Source organism: Mustelus asterias, chromosome 14 (genome assembly GCF_964213995.1).
Source record: "Mustelus asterias chromosome 14, sMusAst1.hap1.1, whole genome shotgun sequence".
In the NCBI taxonomy this organism is placed as follows: domain Eukaryota; kingdom Metazoa; phylum Chordata; class Chondrichthyes; order Carcharhiniformes; family Triakidae; genus Mustelus; species Mustelus asterias.
In genome coordinates, this window is record NC_135814.1 from 45,382,632 (window position 1) to 45,403,160 (window position 20,529).

The 20,529-nt window shown below is 39.7% G+C and overlaps 1 protein-coding gene across 6 annotated transcripts in view; it reads right to left on the reverse strand.

Moving 5' to 3' along the window:
* Positions 1 to 20,529, reverse strand: part of tanc1a (tetratricopeptide repeat, ankyrin repeat and coiled-coil containing 1a) — a 156,594-nt gene that overhangs the window by 10,942 nt on the left and 125,123 nt on the right. For all 6 annotated transcript variants that reach the window (XM_078228302.1, XM_078228305.1, XM_078228300.1 and 3 more), the window contains 8 exons: positions 19,899 to 20,084; positions 18,774 to 18,852; positions 17,003 to 17,136; positions 16,165 to 16,288; positions 15,902 to 16,077; positions 12,221 to 12,353; positions 4,378 to 4,469; positions 621 to 767 (listed from right to left, as the gene is read on the reverse strand). In XM_078228302.1, the coding sequence (XP_078084428.1) occupies positions 621 to 767; positions 4,378 to 4,469; positions 12,221 to 12,353; positions 15,902 to 16,077; positions 16,165 to 16,288; positions 17,003 to 17,136; positions 18,774 to 18,852; positions 19,899 to 20,084 (1,071 nt within the window). The remainder of the gene's footprint in view (positions 1 to 620; positions 768 to 4,377; positions 4,470 to 12,220; positions 12,354 to 15,901; positions 16,078 to 16,164; positions 16,289 to 17,002; positions 17,137 to 18,773; positions 18,853 to 19,898; positions 20,085 to 20,529) is intronic.

Here is a 20,529-nt window from a genome sequence, read left to right on the forward strand (position 1 = left end):
GGCCGAATGGCCTAATTCTGCTTCTGTATCCTATGGTCTTATCAATTCATGTTTGTTGTCATGCCAACTTTATCTTTATTAAATTTACTTTCTCTACTCCCCCCTACTCCAACTGAGAAAAATTGAAACGTGTCCCACTCTTGCCATGCAAAAAGTTTGGATGATCCCGAGATAGACACTGCAGTTTGTTTTGATGTTACTAGTTGATGCGCTCCAGAGTTCTCAACGTTTAAACATCTCTTATGAGGAATCACACCACTGGGAATTCAGCAAACATTCCATCCTGAATAATCTGTCAAGGCAGGATTAGGTTTCCAAGTAGTAGTGTGGAACACATCACCTTCTGACCCAGAGGTCAAAATTGTAACAGCTGTGCCAAGTTGACACTCAATTGAAGATTAGTAATGCCATTTCTGATTGGTATTACTTAATGACCTGTGGAATTGCAAAAGTAATAAGTAAAACTTTCAGAACCCTAGGTGCATCTTCACCAGAACAACAGAAAATAAAAAAACATTGAGATAAATACGACCAATCACCTTTTAAAATGAAGAATTTTCAATAAGTCAGGCTCTAAAAAAACAAACAAGTCTCTAACTAAATCAAACAGAACAGCTTACGTTAGTTTTCCTCCGACATCGGGATAGGTTTAAATAAAGAGAAACTCTCAGATCTCTAAAAGATTTCATCTCATCCCCAAAGCCTTCTCGTGGAAATTTTCTTAATGCATACTGATATCTCTGGGCTGCTTCTTTCATCTTTCCTTTCTGCAGGGGTTGAGAGGATAAAACACATCATGAGTATTATAAATATCACCTCACTTTTGACATATTCTGCCAAGACGACATCTCTTCAGTCATGTCTAAGATTATTCATACTGTTAAGACACCAGTTTGTTTTTACCCAAAGGATATCAGGGGAAAAAAAAGGATAAACTCAATGTATCCAATGTCTGCAATGGACTTGTGTATTAATAAATTGAGGATGCAATATATTGTTGGTTCAAAGAAATAAAACTCCTAAATTAGATAATCTTGAATTCTCGATTCCTTCACGCCTTCATGAAAACTGACAATACCATGGTATTAGGAAGAGGAGGGTCCATAGATAGAAACAGATACCAAAATCAAAACACCAAAATGTGAATCATCACAGTTCCTAAGCTTAACCAGTAATCTCTCCATATTAGTTTCACAGATGGTTTTGATGATATTTATTTTACTAACTGCCCACAAGGTGACTGGGGATCTAGTTGAATATCAAAGTAAAATGATTAGTTTTTCTACAATCACTTGGGAATGAACGGGGCATAAAATCCGATCCTGTCAACATCATCTTCCTTGATAAAGTCCAATGCAATGTAGTCATTTAATATCTCACCCACACCCTCTGCTTCCATTCATTAAACCCCTTAGTCTATCAGCCCTATACCCACTTATTTAAAAATAAATCCATTTTATGTTAGCTCTCAGTTTCTTCTCATACTTTTTGCTTCTCATTTACATTTTCACTTCTCCTTGGAACTTCCAATATTCAGCTTGATTCACTTTTTTAAAAAAAATCAACTTCACATCTGGCATACACTTTTTCAGCTTCTTCTCGCACTCAATCGCTATCCAGGGAGCTCTGGCTTTGTTTGTCTAAACTTTCCCTTATGGAAATATTCTTTGACTATCTCCTCTTTAAACTCAGCTCATTGTTAAATTGTAGTTTTGCTTGCTAATCTTTGATTCCAATTTACTTGGGCCAGTTCCATTCACACCCCACTGAAATTGTCCTTTCCACAATTTTATTTTTACTTGGGATTGCTCTTTACCTTTTTTATAGTATCATCTGATCGGTGTCCCCCAAATGATTTCCTTCTGACACTTGATCCACTAGTCCCATCTCATTCCCAAAAACCAAATCCAGCGATGTCTCCTTTCTTGTTGGATTGGAAACATACCGATGTAGAAAATTCTCTTGAAACTCTTCCCCCTCTCTGCCCTCTATAGCAATACTATTCCAATTTATATTAGGATTGTTGAAGCCCCTCTTAGGGATGCCAGAAAATTCTAATGTCTTGTTTATAAATTTGTGAACAAACAAACTGAAGGCTGCACCTCACCGGAGTTTGGAGAGGATTACATTTACAGATAGATCCTTCTCATGAATCATGAAACAAGATGGAACCTCGGAACACAAAGGAAGACTATTAAGGAACAGCTGATTGAACCTTATTGTACTGGGTTTCAGCAACAAATTGACAATTCAAGTATTAATTAAACTATGATCGGAAGATCACAAAATAACCTCCTACATCTGACTTTGTAAACTCCTACCGGTAAAACGTTTCCTACATTCTAACAGACATTGAAAAATGGATCGCCTACATATGAGCTAGGTTATATTTTAATTTTTAAGTACAGCTGTAGGCCATCTACATTCTTGATGCAGCCTAACCATTATTTAATGCATAGTGACCTCTGCTTTTCTACTCAATCTTTGCCCTCATAAAATCATATTTAAGCTCATCCACCTCTAAGAATTTATTCACCTGCATATCTAAATTGCTTTTTGGTTTTACTGTGATTTGGTCTGTGTTCTGGCTCAATGAGTTTATGACTATACAATAAGTATGTTACAGGTGGAAGCCCTGGTCTGCAAGTGATAGCAATGCTGAAACTGCCCAGTTGCTACAAATGGCCTTATCACCCATGTTTGGAAAGGTAAAAAATCATCCCGCATTCCCACACATTCTGATGTCCAGAATCTTTGAAATGTTAGGACTGGGTTTGACTGTAATGATCTTCATGGTAAAACAGCTTACTGTCTCTAATTGTGAAGGATCATACATGAATAACAGATTTGGACATAGTACTGTTAGGGCAGCTAGATCTCTCAGAATACACTTAAGAATCAACATCTTGAAGCAGGCAGAAAAATGCAATAATCTGGAACTATGGTCACAATGATCAATATGGAGATGGCAAGCGCTTACCCTTCTACTTTGCCTCATGAATTTTGGAAACTAAGGGGCAAAATGCAGCTTGACCTTTCTTTGTAAGCATAGCCTTTGTAGCCTCCACCCAAATTTGTTCAAGATTCTGACCAGAAGAGAGAGATTTGGCATTTGTCAAGTGAGCTATCGGTAGATAAGCTCCAAGAACAGGAAGTGTTCTCAACTACTTACGAATAAATCCATTCATGAGCTGGGTTATGCCTCACTAATTACATCAACAGTTGTGTCCGCCAGCCTGGCCAGACATCTTTCAATAAAAAATACTCCATGCTTTGAGCAGTAACAAGTCTTGGCATTAGCCTCTGATAGAAGATATCGTTGTTCTCTCTTCTGATTAGATGAATTCTTGGTACTGGTTCTAGGAAGGTGCCCCTTCTCAACCAACCATTCCCCTCCCAATAGATCTTACTGGGTAATGACGGAAATTGCAAATCACTAAATTTGAACACCTTTCAATATAAGCTGGAAGTAAATGGCTAACATACACTGGGTTATCTTCAGGGTTAGTACCATCAAGCCAGATCATTACCACTCTTCAGGGTTCTGAGATGGAGTTAGTTTATGTCAATGCAGTGTTGTCTTGGACATGTTAGAGGATAACATCTGAAGTTTGTGGCATCAGACAATACAGAAAAGATTCATGCCAATCAAATAGCAAGACTAATTTTCGATTTATGTTTAAGTTGATGGTGCCTATACATTTGATTCAGGTAGAAAACCTGGGACAAACTTAACTTGCTATTGATATGTAACACCTCAGCAAGTGTCAAAGACTATGGTAACACATGGCCATGCCTGGAATAGCGTTTAATTAATCCACAATGAACATAGCAAGTAAAATGTTTCAACTTTACTAAAATTGGATGAAAAAATACTAATGATTTATTTGTCTTCCAGTATTATGTGGAAGGTGCCAAGATTAGAACTACTTCCATGCTAATATGAGTTACATGTAGCTGCTTTTTCTAAACTTATGCATTATAACTATACTCTTCAGTAAAAATAAAAATCACAAATGTTGTGGGAATTGCAATTCTAAGAGGCCATTACTTTGAATTCTATTTATTGCTTTTTTTTAATATTGAGAAACTTAATTGAAGGGCCAATACCTTTATTCCAAGACATCAAGCTGAACAATGGGAGGAAGAAAAACAGTGCATCAGGTCTCTTTGGTGCAGGGAGGAGGGAAAGATTGAATAAGGTACAGTAAAAGCTCCATAATTTTGAGGTCCTGGGAAAGAGTGGATTAGAGTACTATCACAGCAGAATATGTCAAACAAATAATGCCTTCTGAAATGTAATTAACTTTATAAATAGTATAAAGATATGTGCATTGTCCCAAGTTATATACATTTCAAAAGCTAATTGGACCATACCTTATAAAGTAGATTTCCCTCTTCCATTAGTTTCTGTAATAAAATGATCAAGATGTCTGGTTTGGATGTGGCCATTGCCCAAGCTGCATTACCTACACAAGTAACAATAAGAATTTACTTTAGAAAAGCACACGGTCATATCCTTACACAGAAAATTTGTAAAGTTGCCCTAGCAAATTATGTCGAAAAGCAAATTCCGTTTAAAACCAATACCTGAACAGTCATAAGAACTTCTGAAGCCTTTGTAACGTATTAATGGAAGCATTTAAGGAAAGGAAAAATGAAAGGGTTGAAAGGTTAAAGGACTTTAGTCAATACAATTGACTTTAACTTCCATATAGAAAGCTAATTTATTTTACAACTTTGATAATTTATTTTAATTTTAAAGCCAGGTGTCCTACTGAAAATTATATTGGCAATATGGTTAATTTGACAAATTTTCCATTGCTATAACAAAAGCTATTTCCACTTTGCATTTGTTTTCAAATGAAGTATTCTGTTTGAAATTAATCACAGTCATCTGTAAATAGGTATGGTAAAGTCAGCATAGTCCCAGATGACCATTGCTTGCTCTACCCTTTGAGAGGAAGAGCTGACTGGTGGTGATTTAACCTGAGGATTCCCACACCTCAGGCGAGGGGCAAGGTTGAGAAGGCGAGGTCTTCAAGGATAACCTCGGCCGGTACGGGAACTGAACCTGTGCTGTTGGTGTCGCTCTACATCACTAACCAGCTTTCCAGCCAACTGAGCTAACTGAGCTGTGTGTGTTAATGTTCATAGCTTAAACAGGAAATTTAAAATTCCAACATAAACATTTAAAGCCTGTGCTGCCACAGATGAGGTACTATTTTGGATATATTTTATTAAAAATAAATTACCATGGCACTGGGCAACATTATTGGTAATAGTATTAAATAGCAGATCAATGCAGCTTTAAGAAAATTCTTCCATAATGTATACTGTCATATTGTTGTCCAGGTGAGGTGTTTAAGGGAGGCAGTAGTGCAGTGATATTGTCACTTAGCTAGTAATCCAGAGACCCACATAATGCTCTGGGGACCTGGGTTCAAATCCCACCATAGCAGATAGTGGTGGAATTTAAATTTAGTAAAAAAAACAACTGATTCACTAATGCCCTTTGAGGAAGGAAACCTGACATCCTCAGAAATGTGGCTCACTCATACGCCCTCTGAAATAGCCAAGCAAACCATTCAATTGTATTCAACCGTTACAAAGTCAATAAAAAGGAATGAAACCAGACGCACTGGAAACAACAATGGCAAATCCTGGCAACCTTGCAAAGTCCGCCTTACTAACATCTGGGGGATTGTGCCAAAATTGGGAGTGTTGTCTTGCAAACTAGTAAAGCAACAGCCTTATGCAGTAGCACTCAATCATACCATATAGATAATGCCCCAGACACCATCACCATTCCTGGGGATGCCCTGTCCCACTAGCAGGACAGACCTAGCAGAGGCAATGGGCACAGTGGCCTGGGAGTCCTAAACATTGACACCGGATCCCGTGAAGTCTCATGGCATCAGGTCAAACATGGGCAAGGAAACCTGCTGCTGATTATCACGTACTGTCCACCCTCAGCTGATGAATTGGTACTCCTCCATGTTGACCACCACGGGTCCTAAAGGACATAGCTGCTAGACTGGGACTGTGGCAGGTGGTGAAGGAACCAAGAAGGAAATACATACTTGACTTCATCCTCACCAACCTGCCTGCCACAGATGCATCCGTCTATGACAGTATCAGGAGGAGTGACCACTACACAGTCCTTGTGGAGACAAAACCCCATCTTCACACTGAGGATACCATCCGTTGTGTTCTGTGCACCACCACCATGCTAAATAGGATGGACTTCAATCAGATCTAGCAACTCAAGACTGGGCACCCACGAAATGCTGTGGGCCATCAGCAACAGAATTGTACTCAACCACAATCTGTAACCTAATGGCCCTGCACATCACCCACTCTAACATTACCATGAAGCCAGGGGATCAATCCTGGTTCAATGAAGAGTGCAGGAAGGCATGTCAGGAGCAGCACCATGCGTACCTAAAGAGGTGGCAACCTGGTGAAGTTATAACAAAGGACTATTTGCGTGACAAACAGCATAAGCAGCTAGTAATAAAGCTAAGTGATCTTACAACTAATGGATCAGATCCAAGCTCTACAGTCCTGCCACATCCAACTGTGAATGGTGGTGGACAATTAAACAATGGGTTCAATTCCGGCCTTGGGAGACTGTGTGCAATTTTCCCCATGTCTGCGTGGGTTTCCTCTGGCTACTCCGGTTTCCTCCCACACTTCAAAGATGTGCGGGCTAGGTTGATTGGCCATGTTAAATTGTCCCCAAGTGTCAGGGGATTAGCAGGGTAAATATGTGGGGTTACAGGGATAGGGCCTGGGTGTGACTGTTGGCGGTACAGGCTCAAAGTACCCTCACTGGTACATTGAGCCTGTACCCTCACTGTAGGGATTCTATGAACTCACTGGAGGAGGCAACCCCACATTTATCCCCATGCTCAATTATGGAGGAGCCCAGCACATCTGTGCAAAAGACAAGGCTGAAGCATTCGCAAAAATCTTCAGCCGGAAGTGCCGAGTGGATGATCCATCTCAGCCTCCTCTGGAGGTCTCCAACATCACAGATGTCAATCTTTAGCAAATTCGATTCACTCCACACAATATCAAGAAATAACTGAAGGTAATGGATACTGCAATATCAGCCCTGACAATATTCTGACAATAGTACTCCAGAACTGCCTCGCCTCTAGTCACACTGTTCCAGTACTGCTACAACACTGGTATCCACTCTATAATGTGGAAAATTGCCTAGTCATGCTCTGTACACAAGAAACAGGACAAATCCAACTTGGCCAATTTCGGTCCCATCAGTTTCCTCTCGATCATCAATAAAGTGAGGGAAGCGGTCATCAACAGCACTATCAAGTGGCATTTGCTCAGCAACAACCTGCTCACAGACACTCAGTTTAGATTCCATCAGGGTCACTCAGCTCCTGACCTCATTACAGCCTTGACTCAAATATGGACAAAAGAGCAGAATGCCTGAGGTGAGATGGCTGCCCTTGACATCAAGGCAGCAATTGACCGATTATGGCATCAAGGAGCCTGGGCAAAACTGGGATCAATGGGAATCGGGGGAAACCCTCGCTGGTTGGAGTCATACCTAGCACAAAAGGAAGATGGTGGTGATGATTGGAGGTCAATCATCTCAGCTCCAGGGGCCCAACCATCTTCAGCTGCTTCAATGACCTTCCCTCCATCATAAGGTCAGAAGTGGGTAGGTTCGCTGATGACTGCTCAATGTTCAGTACCATTCACAACTTCTCAGATTACATTTGGACATAGACTGCTTCAGTACAAGACCTGGACAAATCCAGGCTTGGTTGACAAGTAGCAAGTAACATTCACGCCACACAAGTGCCTGGCAATGACTATCTCCAAAAAGAGAGGATCTAGCCCCATGACATTTGATGACATTACCATTGCTAATTCCCCACTTTCAACATCCTGGGGGTTACCATTGACCAGAAACTGAACTGGAAATATTGTGGCTACCAGAGCAGGTCAAAGGCTAGGAATCCTGCAGTGAGCAACTCATCTCCTCACCCCCCGCAAAGCCTGTCTACCATCTACAGGGCACAAGTCAGAAGTGTAATGGAATACTCTCCACTTGTCTGGACGAGTGCAACTCTTGCAACACTCGAAGCTTGACACCATGCAGGACGAATCAGCCTGCTTAATTGCTACCCCTTCAACAAACATTCAATCCCTCCACCACCCATGAACAGTGGCAGCTATGTACGCCATCCATGAGATGCACTGCAGGAACTTACTAAGTTTCCTGAGGCAACACCTTTCAAACCCTAGACCACTAGTATCTAGGAGGACAGAAGCGGCAGATGCCTGGGAACACCACCACTGGGATGTTCCCCTCCGAGCCACTCACTGTCCTGACTTGGAAATATATCGCCATTCCTTCATTGTTGCTGGGTCAAAATCCTGGAACTCTCTCCCTAACCAGCACTGTGGGTGTATGAAATCTCAGGGATTGCAGCAATTTAAGGTAGCAGCTCACCTCCATCTTCTCAGTAACTTTTTCACAGATTTTCACAGTAACTTCATTACAGTGTTAATGTAAACCTACTTGTGACACTAATAAATAAACTCTAAACTTCAAGGGCTACTAGGGATGGGCAAAAATTGCTGGTCTGGCCACATCCCGAAAATGAATTTTTAAAAACCACTTGGCAGAAAAAAATGCGGACAATGATGGCTAAGGTGAAGTAGCACCAAGGGTGTGGGAAGCAATGAAACCATTTCCAACCTACTTGCAAAAGCAAGCCACACCTTTGAGGAGTAGCTTTATTACAGTGGAAAGAGTGAATTAAAACCAGAATTATCAAGAACTGAGGGGCACTTCACAAAAAGGTTAGCTACAAATGATACACGGGATTTTGGTCTCTAGAACCAACTGCTGCATTTTATTTACAAGATAATTTACACAAAATCCCCACAATTAAAGAAAGCGTAAAACTATCACTTTTACAGCCTAAATTTTTCAATCTGTGATATCTCATGACTCCATCAATCCATTTATAATTCAAGAAAAATTGCAGATTGGAAAATCTTGACTTGTTATGCCTGACCAAAGCTGTGGTATGTGTACATTCACAATGGATATATTTGACAATTTACAAACTCAAAATTACGACGCTTGTCAATGAAAACATAGCTCTTCAGCTGAAGTCCCAAATTGAATTAAAATTCTCACAAGAATTGTATGTCAAAAGAAATTATGATGTGGAGATGCTGGAGACGGCATCTCCACATCATGACTACCATCGACACCGCAAACTGCTGGCTCCAAGTGGAGAGGATCTCCAACAAGATCGCGCATATCAACACAGACAAAAGAAATTATATCAGGAGAGAGAAACAGAATCAGCAACCTGAAACATAACTCTGTTTCTCTTTCCACGGATGCTGCCAAACCTGCTGAGTATCTCCATCATTATCTATTTCTCTTTCAGATTTCCAACATCAGTACTTGCAACATTTTGCTTTTGAAATTAAATTAGGCCTTAGTATGTAGTGGTCCATTCATTCACAGGTTAAAAGCTCATGCAAGCTAGTAAACTGCTTTGTGTCGATACTAAACTAAAGACTGTAAATCAGACGTGAAGCTTCAAACTCTTTGAACTGGAGTGGAATGTGATTTGCTTTTTCAAGATCTCACCAGATGTAGGTGAAATGCTGGCATCTCAACACTAAAGTTGAAAAGGCAAGGTACTGGCTTTGTTGGCTAAGTAAACTGTTCCAAGGCTATCATCAAATAGGTTTACAACAAAAACAAAGTATCTTCACATTTTCAGAAGTCAGGTCATGTTGCTCTAGTCATTTGCAATCTTGCAAAATCTAACTCTGGTCTGGAATTGGAGCTTGATCAATACTATAAGACTACAAGACATAGGAGCAGAATTAGGCCACTTGGCCCATCGCGTCTGCGCCACCATTCAATCATGACTGATATTTTTCTCATCCCCATTACTCCTGATCCCCTTATTAATCAAGAACCTATCTATTTCTGTCTTAAAGACATTCAATGACCTGGCCTCCACAGCCTTCTGCAGCAAAGAGTTCCACAGATTCACCACTCTCTGGCTGAAGAAATTCCTCCTCATCTCTGTTTTAAAGGATCGTCCCTTTACCCTGAGGTTGTGCCCTCTGGTTCTAGTTCTTCCTACTAGTGGAAACATCCTCTCCACGTCCACTCTATCCAAGCCTCGCAGTATCCTGTACGTTTCAATAAAATCCCCTCTCATCCTTCTAAACTTCAACGAGTACAGACCCAGAGTCCTCAACCGTTCCTCATACGACAAGCTCTTCATTCCAGGGATCATTCTTGTGAAATTCCTCTGGATCCTTTCCAAGGCCAGCACATCCTTCCTTAGATATAGGGCCCAAAACTGCTCACAATACTCCAAATGGGGTCTGACCAGAGCCTTATACAGCTTCAGAAGTACATCCCTGCTCTTGTATTCTAGCCCTCTTGACATGAATGCTAACATTGCATTTGCCTTCCTAACCTGCACGTTAACCGTAAGAGTATCTTGAACAATGACTCCCAAATCCCTTTGTGTTTCTGATTTCCTAAGAATTTTCCCATTTAGAAAATAGTCTATGTCTCCATTCCTCCTTCCAAAGTGCATAACCTCATACTTTTTCACGTTGTATTCCATCTGCCACTTCTTTGCCCACTCTCCTAACCTGCCCAAGTCCTTCTGCAGCCCCCCTGGTTCCTCAATACTACCTGTCCCTCTACATATCTTTGTATCATCTGCAAACTTAGCAACAGTGCCTTTAGTTCCTTCTTCCAAATACTGAATCATTGGTAGCTGTATGGCAACATATTGCTTGCTGCAAATGAAGTGTAGATCGAGGACACCTGCAGTGTTTATTTTCCCTTTTGGTAAGCCAAGATGGGAATCATCATCTATATCTATCACGTGATTAACTGGAGGTCCAACTGCTCAAATCATTTATCTTGTGTCAGTGTTAGTTGGCATGAAATGCAATTTTATGTCAAAGAATTATATAGCTTGACAATGATGCCATTGGAACATCGATATGCAATTCAGCCACTTGAGCCTGCTCCACCATTCAGTTATGCCAATGGATGATTTATACCTCATCTCTATTTAGCCGTCTTACCTCCATTATCTCTTGAGATCCTCATTTAATAAAAATTGTTGGGCAAGATGTCAGAGTCTATGAAACTAATAATTAAGCAACATCAAAGTGCTTGTTTTCCTCTTGCATGCATACAGTGCCATCCAGCGCACATCTGATAATCAATCCACACAAATGTATGGCAATTAGTAGTCCTTCTCTACTGACGATTAAAAATCCCTATTCGGGGCTGTCCAGGAGACACATTGTTTCTGCCAATTAATTGAAGTAACACACTGTTCAAAACTTTAGTGTTCAGTAAGAATTTGTTAATTAACCAATAAACAGCTGTGTTGTGTGTTTAAAATGGTCTTAATTTAGGTTGAATAACTGGTTATTAACACATTATTGCAGTAAAATGTAAATACAAGGAAATGTTCGGCACAAAATATTTGTATTATAAACAAATGACATCTAAAGGTGAAAATACATCTGACTTTTTTTCTTGAAAATAAATTACATGGCATTTGAATAGGGAACAATTAGGATTTTCATATGAATATTTACAGGACCTCTGTGAATTTAAAGTTAAAAGTTAAAGTTTATTTATTAGTCATAAGTAAGGCTTACATTCACACTGCAATTAAGTTACTGTGAAATTCCCCTAGTCGCCACAGTCCGGCACCTGTTCGGGTCAATGCACCTAACCAGCACGTCTTTCAGAATGTGGGAGGAAACCGGAGCGCCCGGAGGAAACCCACGCAGACATGGGGAGAACGGGCAAACTCCACACAGACAGTGATCCAAGCCAGGAATCGAACCCGGGTCCCTGGCACTGTGAGGCAGCAGTGCTAACCACTGTGCTACCGTGCGGGGACCAGACAAATAACAAAATTTACACTGAGCACCAAATTTCACAGATTTTTCTTGAAGGAAAATCACAGATTTTCAATCGATTGTAACAACGAAAGAGGTCTACAGAAAAGTTGGCTGCATACTTTATAACACTATGTCGAGGACAAATCTATTCCCCTTTTTGTCAGTCAAAATTATGAACAAAATTGGCACCATACCTTATGAACAAAGCTACAATTCATTTCTGTAGTCTTGTTTTCTATCAGTCATAAAGCCATACCTAATTTTGCACCTTTCTTGAGCAGCATCACCACCACTGAAGTATTGCAACATCCAATTGCTCTGTCTAATGGACGCATTCCACTGTAGTCAACATGCTCAATCATTGCACCTTTTTCCACGAGATACTGAACCTGAAACAGTAAATATGAAAATTAAACACGTTTATTACACCTGATGATAAAAGATTTTCTCACTGTTTTGACAAATCACCTCTGGTTTTCCAGGATTATTATTTTCAAGTGAAATGTCTGAAACAGCTTGATTATTCATCAATCCTTCCTCTTTGTTTAGAGGTGACTGAAAATGTGTTCACGTGGAACTAACATTCAGTTACATTGAGACGGTGATGGTGAGCTGCCTTTTTGAACCTCTGCAGTCAGTCTGGAGTAGGTCTATAGTGCTGTTCGGAAGTCAGTGCCAGCATTCTAACTCATGAACAATGAAGGAATAGTAACATATTTCCAAGTTAGAGTGGTGTATGATTTGGAGGGGAAGTCACAGGTTGAGTTCCATTTATCTGCTGTCCTTGTCCTTTTAGGTGGTAGAGGTCATGGGCTTGGGAGGTGCTGCTGAAAATAACCTTGGAGAGTTGCTGCAGTGCATTGTGTAGATGGTACACACTGTTGTCACTGTTCGTCAGTAGTAGAGTGAATGTTTAAGTTGGTGAATGGGGTGCCAATCAAGTAGGTTGCTATGTCCTGGATGGCGTTAAGCTTCTGAGTGTTGTTGGAGTCGCACTCATCACAGCAAGTGGAGAGCGTGCAAAACACAATCCTGACTTGGGCTTGGTACATAGTAGACAGAGTTTGGGGAGTCAGGTGGAGAGATACTCACCACAGAATTCCCAGCCCGTGACCTGCTCTTGTACCCAAAGTATTTAAATAGCTGGTCCAGTCAAGTGTCTAACTGATGGTAACCTTTCTCTCTCCCCCCGGCACCTCCGCCCAGATGTTGGAGGATATAGCGCTGATAATGCTGTTCAATGTCAAGGGGACATTATGAGATTCTCTCTTATTAGAAACAGTCAGTGAGTACCTGGTACTTATGCGGCACAAATTTTACTGGCCACATATCAGTCCAAGACTGAATGTTGTCCAAGTCTTGCTGTACACAGACACGAACTGCATCAATATCGGAGGAGCCACAAATAGTACTTCATGCTGTTCAATCATCTACAAACATCCCGACTTCTGAATTTAAGAAGAAGGGAAAGCCCTTGATGATGTAAGGACCTTTGAAAAAGTTATTTTTAAAGGATTGGTAAGGGACTTGCATAGGACTAGCCAACACAGCATTTAATTCTCTCTAGAAAAAAAAGACAAAATTCTAAGGAGTGAGAGACCAAAACAAGGTAGAGAAAAAGGTCACAAAGATTGCACTCCCCACATCGAGGTCACTAGACTCTATAAACATTCCTAAGTTGATGGTAGGAAGCCTTCATTCACCCTGCCTTTATCTAACGAATAAAAGGTAACCTCAAGCCAGGGTGATGGACTGGCAGTGTGATCACTCAGACATCTTGGATACTTCTCATAGCCATTGGTCAGAAGGGTTTGAACAGGTGATTGACACTGGGTAAGCCCCAAAAATAGGATACATCAATGGGTGCTTACAGCAGTAAAGACCGGTTATCGCTTGAAAGAAGACATAGTACTCTCCGACATTGCAGCCAGCACAAGGAGGAAAAGAGACAAAGAAGATGACTGCAACAGTGAACCTCTGAGAGTCTGATACCATCACTTTGGGCTGCAGAAATCAGCAGTGTTCATTTGTTCGTCATCTGGGAGCAGAATGCTGCTAATACAAGCCACTGAGATCAACACACACACTCCACTGTCACCGGTTACATACTTTTCTTGTCTAGTTAGTTAGTGCTTTTTATCTAAACTGGTATTTCTTAATAAACTACCTTAAAATTACTTACGAATACACAACTACCTTTCTTAGGTATCTGGGGTTCAGAATCCAAAACCTTACATGCAGCTGAAGCTGTCTGGTCCTAGGACACTTCCCTGCAGAACTCCTGCAGTGTTGTCCTAGGGCTGAGATGATCAGCCTCCTACAAGCACAACCATTATCCTTTGTACTAGGAATGACTCCAACTAGCAGAAAGCTTCCCCGCCCCCCCTCTCCATATTCTCACTGACTTTAATTTTATGCAACACTCTTTCACATGCTGCCTTGATGTCAAGGGCAAGCACTCTCACCTCACCTCTTGAATTCAGTTCTTTTGTTTAATTTTTGACCAAGGCCGCAATGAAATCAAGAGCCATGGCCTTGGCAGAACAACAAAGTGGCACTGGTGAGCAGATTGCAAGTATAGCTTTATAGCACAGTCAACATATTCCACCACTTCACTGATGATTGAGGGTAGACTGATGGGGTGGCAATTGGCTAGATTTGTTCTGCTTTTTGTGGGACAGGACATACATGGGTAATCTTCTATATTGTTGGATAGGTGCCAGTGTTTCAGCTGTACTGATAATATGTGGATAGCAAATAGAATTGGTTGAAGTAGTTGAAATTTGGGTCAAATAGTGAGATTGAGAAGAAGTTATTTTAAATATAGGAATGAATAGAGGCAAAGTGATTTAGGGACAAATCTCCAGAGAACAGGAATGAAGCAACTTTTCCAATAATGGTTGGGCAAAGTGCATGTTTGGAAGCACAAAAGGCTAGATATGGTGGACCAAAACATACTAGAAAAGACACAAAGCAACTTCATAAGGGTATCACAGTTGAGTCCAATCCTCTCCTCATTCAATGTTCATACAACAGTACATGATGTGGAGATGCCAGCGTTGGACTGGAGTGGGCACGGTAAGAAGTCTCACAACACCAGGTTAAAGTCCAACAGGTTTATTTGGTATCACGCGCTTTCGGAGCACTGCTTCATCAGGTGAGTGGAGAGATGGGTTCACAAACAGGGCATATATAGACAAAGATTCAATTGCAAGATAATGGTTGAAATGAGACTCTTTACAGGTAATCAAGTTTTACAGGTACAGACAATGCAAGTGGAGAGAGGGATAATCACAGGTTAAAGAGGTGTGAATTGTCTCAAGCCAGGGCAGTCACTAGGATTTTGCAAGCACAGGCCAAATGGTGGGGGTTACACGTAGTGTGACATGAACCCAAGATCCAGGTTGAGGCAGTGCACAGAACTTGGCTATCCATCAAGAAGGGGAACTCCAGCCAAATTCAGACACTCACTCACACACCTTATACTGGTGTTTGGAAGCCAGATACACTGCATGAGTTGAATTCATCACCAATCAGGGATCAAATCTGAACCTTCCCCAATCTTTATGGCTCAGTTATGGACTGCTTACAACCACTGACCCTCTGGAGAAGTTGTCAATTTCATTCATGAACTGGAAATAAAGAACTCTTTCTATTTGCAAATAATAAGTTCCTTAGGTCAAGAGGTACCTGATTAGGTAAACATTTTTATCCACTGAATAATATAGATTACAGAGGTCCCAGGTTCAATCCCTGGTACATGAACCATAAGCCATCTCACTGTCCCCGATTAGTGAGAAAGTCAAAGATGGATTCTGCTCCTGAATTCAATGCAGTGATTTGAATACCTATTTATAAGCATTGATCAACGCTTTGTTACCGAACTCAACACAATGCATACATCTATGTACCATATGCAAAGGTTGGTAATACTCACAATGTCAGAATCTCCATAAAAAGCTGCTAAATCTAGAGGTGTGCGACCATTCTTATCTGTGTGGTCAATAACTGCACCCCTCTCCACCAAAGTCTGAACCAAAGGTTTTTGACCCTTCAGACAGGACCAGCTCAAGGGAGTTAATCCTTCCTTATCCACTGAAGATATGGAAGCACCTAAAGATCAAAATGAAATAGAATATTGAAACTTAGCAGAAAAATATAAATGCACAACTTAACAAAAAAAGTGTGACAATAGTTTACCTTTTGAAAGCAGAAATTCAACAGTGCTCACATGCCCTTCACAAGAAGCCACCATAAGTGGTGTACGTCCCTGCTTATCTGTTGTGTTCATATCAGCACCATGCTGAAATAATAGGTCAGCAATCTAAATTTCAACAAAATTAAAAATGAGTACGGCACTACATTGGTAGATATTACAGTGCTCACCACTTAAACTGCTCATATTTTGATGGGTAATCATTTAAATCAGCTAATCATTTTCCATTATAGTCAATTACAATATGTTGAGTGGCTTGGATATTTTAGGCAGAAACATATCTATCGAGTAGTTTGTACTTTTGGTTATGCATACAAGGTAATTGTGCTATAATCACTTGCAAGTGTGGTCAGGTTATAGCTTACACTACACAGGACAGACTTCAATAACATTCCATCAACAAAGCAAACAGCGTTTTGTGAAGGTCCAAAGTACAAGACTGATAATTGTTTTTTAACTTTATTGTTCAGATTTCTGACTACACCTACTTAATAAATATTTGTGAATATTTCTTAACACATTTATTAAAGTCTATTTCTACAAAAATGTAGCTAAATTTTAATAAATATGCTTTATACATCTGTTGACATATTAGCATTAATTATTTCACTGAATTTAGTTCCCTGTGCAAAACATCACAAAAGCTGCACATACGTATAGTCAAATGTGTAGGATCAGAATTGCAGCGGCACAAAAATGCCTTTTATAAGCAGTGGAGACTTCACTAGTTATTTTAAACCTACATTTTATGTTGTTCCGGTAACAAAGAATACGTTTTCCAAGCATTAAAAGGTAATTTCAACAAAACGGTATTTACAGTACCTGCCAATGTCCTTGCCTTGCTGCACAAAATACTGGAGCAATTCCCCTTCGATTGGGATGGGATACCACAGCTCCTCTTTGGAGCAGCAGTTCACAAACTTCCAGTTTGCCCCTGCCTGCTGCTGCCGTGAGAGCTGAAAAGGGCAAACAAGGCACAAAACACAAGAGAATAAGATTCAGCCCATTTTGCCTGTGTTGGCTCCTTGAATGATGTATTCAATTAGGTCCAGTCCCAATTTTTCCCTATTGCCCTTGCAAATACATATTCAATTCCCTTTTGAAATTACTGCTGAATCTGCTTCGCCATTTCAGGTAGTGCGTTACAGGTCATAACTTGCCATGCAGAATAAATTCTCATCTCCCCGCACTAGTGGAAAATGTATTCCTATCTATTTTAACAGAACGCCACTGAATTTTGAATACATCCACTGAATTTTCCTTGAACTTTCCCTTCAATTTCAGTTTATCTGCAAGTCTTTTCATTTAACCGTCTCCCATTTTTGGAGGTGTGTAACATTTGCAACCCTCCCACATCCAGGAAGAATAAAATTTGTGGCCAGAGTGCTGCTATTTCCACTCTTCCTGCCCTCTGTAACTTTGGCACCTCATCTGGACCAGGTGTCCTTTCTACTTTTGAGCGCTAGCAATATTTTAGCACATTTTTGACTCATTTTATTCCTATCCATCTTCCTTTACTGTTATTGGCAGTATCGTCTTCTTTTAGGAAGACAGATGGAAAGTACTCACTCAGTATCTCAGCCATGTATTCTGCCTCCACAAAATTTCCTTTTAGGTCCGTAACTCAGCCCAAATGTCTTCTGGGTATCCATTTACTTTTATTCTTCTATTTTATGATACATATAGTCTGCATCTATTCTCCTTCACACTTCATTATTCGGCTTGATTCTTTAATTTTTTTTATAAGCTTAGCATTTATCACAAGCCTCCTTTCCCTTGCTTTGGAACATAAGAAAAGTAGGCCATTCAGAACTTCATAGCCTGCTCCGAAAATCAACAAGATAATGACTAATCTGGTTGAATTATTTTATGCATCAAAGTTCTAGCTTGGAATGCTCTTCCTTTACCCCTCATGGGAAGGTATTTTATCTATATCCAAACTATCATCTTCTTCGATCTTCTCATCAACTGTTTTACCTGCTAATCCTCGATTCCAATCCACATGGACCAGAACTCATTTCAGCTCAATGAAACTTGTTCTCTTCCAGTCAAGTATCTTCATATTTGATTGTTCCTTCTCCTTTTCTACAATAACTCTAAACCTAATGATATTGTGATCAAACACTTTTTTCACTTATTTCAAGAGCCAACTCAATACAACCCATGAATGTTTCCAATTTATTCTGAAATGGATCAGCTGATGAAATCAGTTATAAAATTAAACAAATCATCTCCTAGACAAAAGGGTGGCATTGCTAAGTATTATTAAAACAGACGGCAAATTCAACCAAAATTCAAAGTAATGAGGTTATACTGAGTTGGCTCTTGAAGTAGGTGTGTGAAAAAATATGTTGATCACAATATCATTAGGTTTAGAATCATTGCAGAAAAGGACAAGGAACAAACAGGGACAGTAAAGTACATTAAATCGTATTGTATGTTCCACAATATTAGTGCTCATTGCTAACAATTAACTGCAATATGACAGTTAAAATGTAATCATAACGAAATAATAAGAGTACATAGAATCCTCCTTTATACTGTAGGACTTGATTTATACTGCAAACGAAAAACTCTCAAAAACGTCAATTACCTGTTTCACCCCAAAGAGTGTCAAAGCTATTGACCTCTATTTCATGTTCATTGTCAAGTTCTTGTAGATTCCTCACAATCTGTAAGTGGTATAGACGCAAATAAAGAAAAATTGAAAAGGATGCAAGTCAAACAGGAATCAAACATGCTTTTTTTTTTGCTGACAAGCTTCAAAACCCAGACAGGAGATGCAAGGTAATGTTCTCCAATATTTGTCGATAAAATTAAGAACTTAAATGTATGGCTGGCAAACTGTAATATAAATTATTGTTTTGACATCAATAAAATGGATTGGTACAGAAGAGATAGGTTGCCCACAGATTCAAACTTACAAAACGTAGCATTTGGACTTATATTAGGGGATTCTTCTTCACGCAGTCATCAATACTTGGAATGGACCTTTGAGCAGAGAGGTAGTGATGAAAACCCTAGAATCTTTTAAAATCAATTTGATACAGCAATGGAGCATAATGCTGCTCTGGATGGATGAATTGAAATGCACAGAAAGCTCTCTCCCATCTGATTATGTTACGAATAAACCGATTAAACATAGTTGAACTTTAATTTTTTAGGGGTTAAAATCTTCTGCAATATACATTTAGAAAGAATGAGGTATTATTCCCTGCCTTTGGATCTTTCTGCTCTTTATACATTTTCCACCACGGGGCAACGTGGGAGAGCCACCTACAGTGACTCTTCCACTTACTTCCAATATGAGGAACTGCTTGTTGGCAATTCACAGGTTGAGGGTTATGGGCACAAACAATTGGGTTCCAAAATAAAGCGTGTGATAAAAACATTTTGCTTACAAACATTTGCAAAGAATATTCCAGAAAATAAATCTCGATTGCCACAATACAATAACCACTCAGCAAATATTTCATTTCAAACAAAGAATTGATGAGAGATGCCATAGAAAGGCAAGAAGCTACTCAAAAGCAAACTTGCGCACACTCCATTACAGGCCCAGTTAATTGCATGTCCAATAGAGAATCACATGCAAAACATTATGATGCGTTTGCTCTATTAAATGCTGTAGAAATGTAAAGGATATATATTCCTCAAAATATTTGTGGAAAACTCCATAATTATAACCAGGTTGATGCATTACTTTCTTGGAACTCACTTCAGTATGTCCCATGCTTGCTGCTGCAACCAGAGCTTGTTGAAGAGCCTGACTTTTCCTGAAAGAATGCTGGCGCTGTGTGGTTAATGTCCAATCTGCTTGGAGTAAATATTCAATAACTTCACAATGACCTCGTAAAGCAGCATGAACCAATGCACACTGGCCATTTTTATCTGTGCAATCAACCTGGAAGTTAAAACATTTAAATTACTTCAGAGTAACTGCACATTTCATTGTTTTCAAACAGTAACATGGGATTATCTTTTAAACTCAAAATACTATGATTCCTTGGTAGTACACAGGGTCTGACAGCTTTGAATTTTAAATTTCTGCAACATGATCAAAGGTTTTTCAATCAAGTAGTTATTGAAAATATTTACATCTGAAGATTTATCATCCATAAACAAGAGTATTATAAGAGATTGTTTCATTATGTGTTACTTTTGCTAATTATACCAAATTATTTGAAATAGCTCACTACATATGATTCACTAATTCAATAAACTGGGATAAAATATATTTTAAAACACAATAATAAGGCAGATGGCCCTAGATTACAACATGAAACTTAAAAGTTTCTCTGGCTCACAAAATAGTAGAGATATGATAATTTACTAACCCACCTATCACT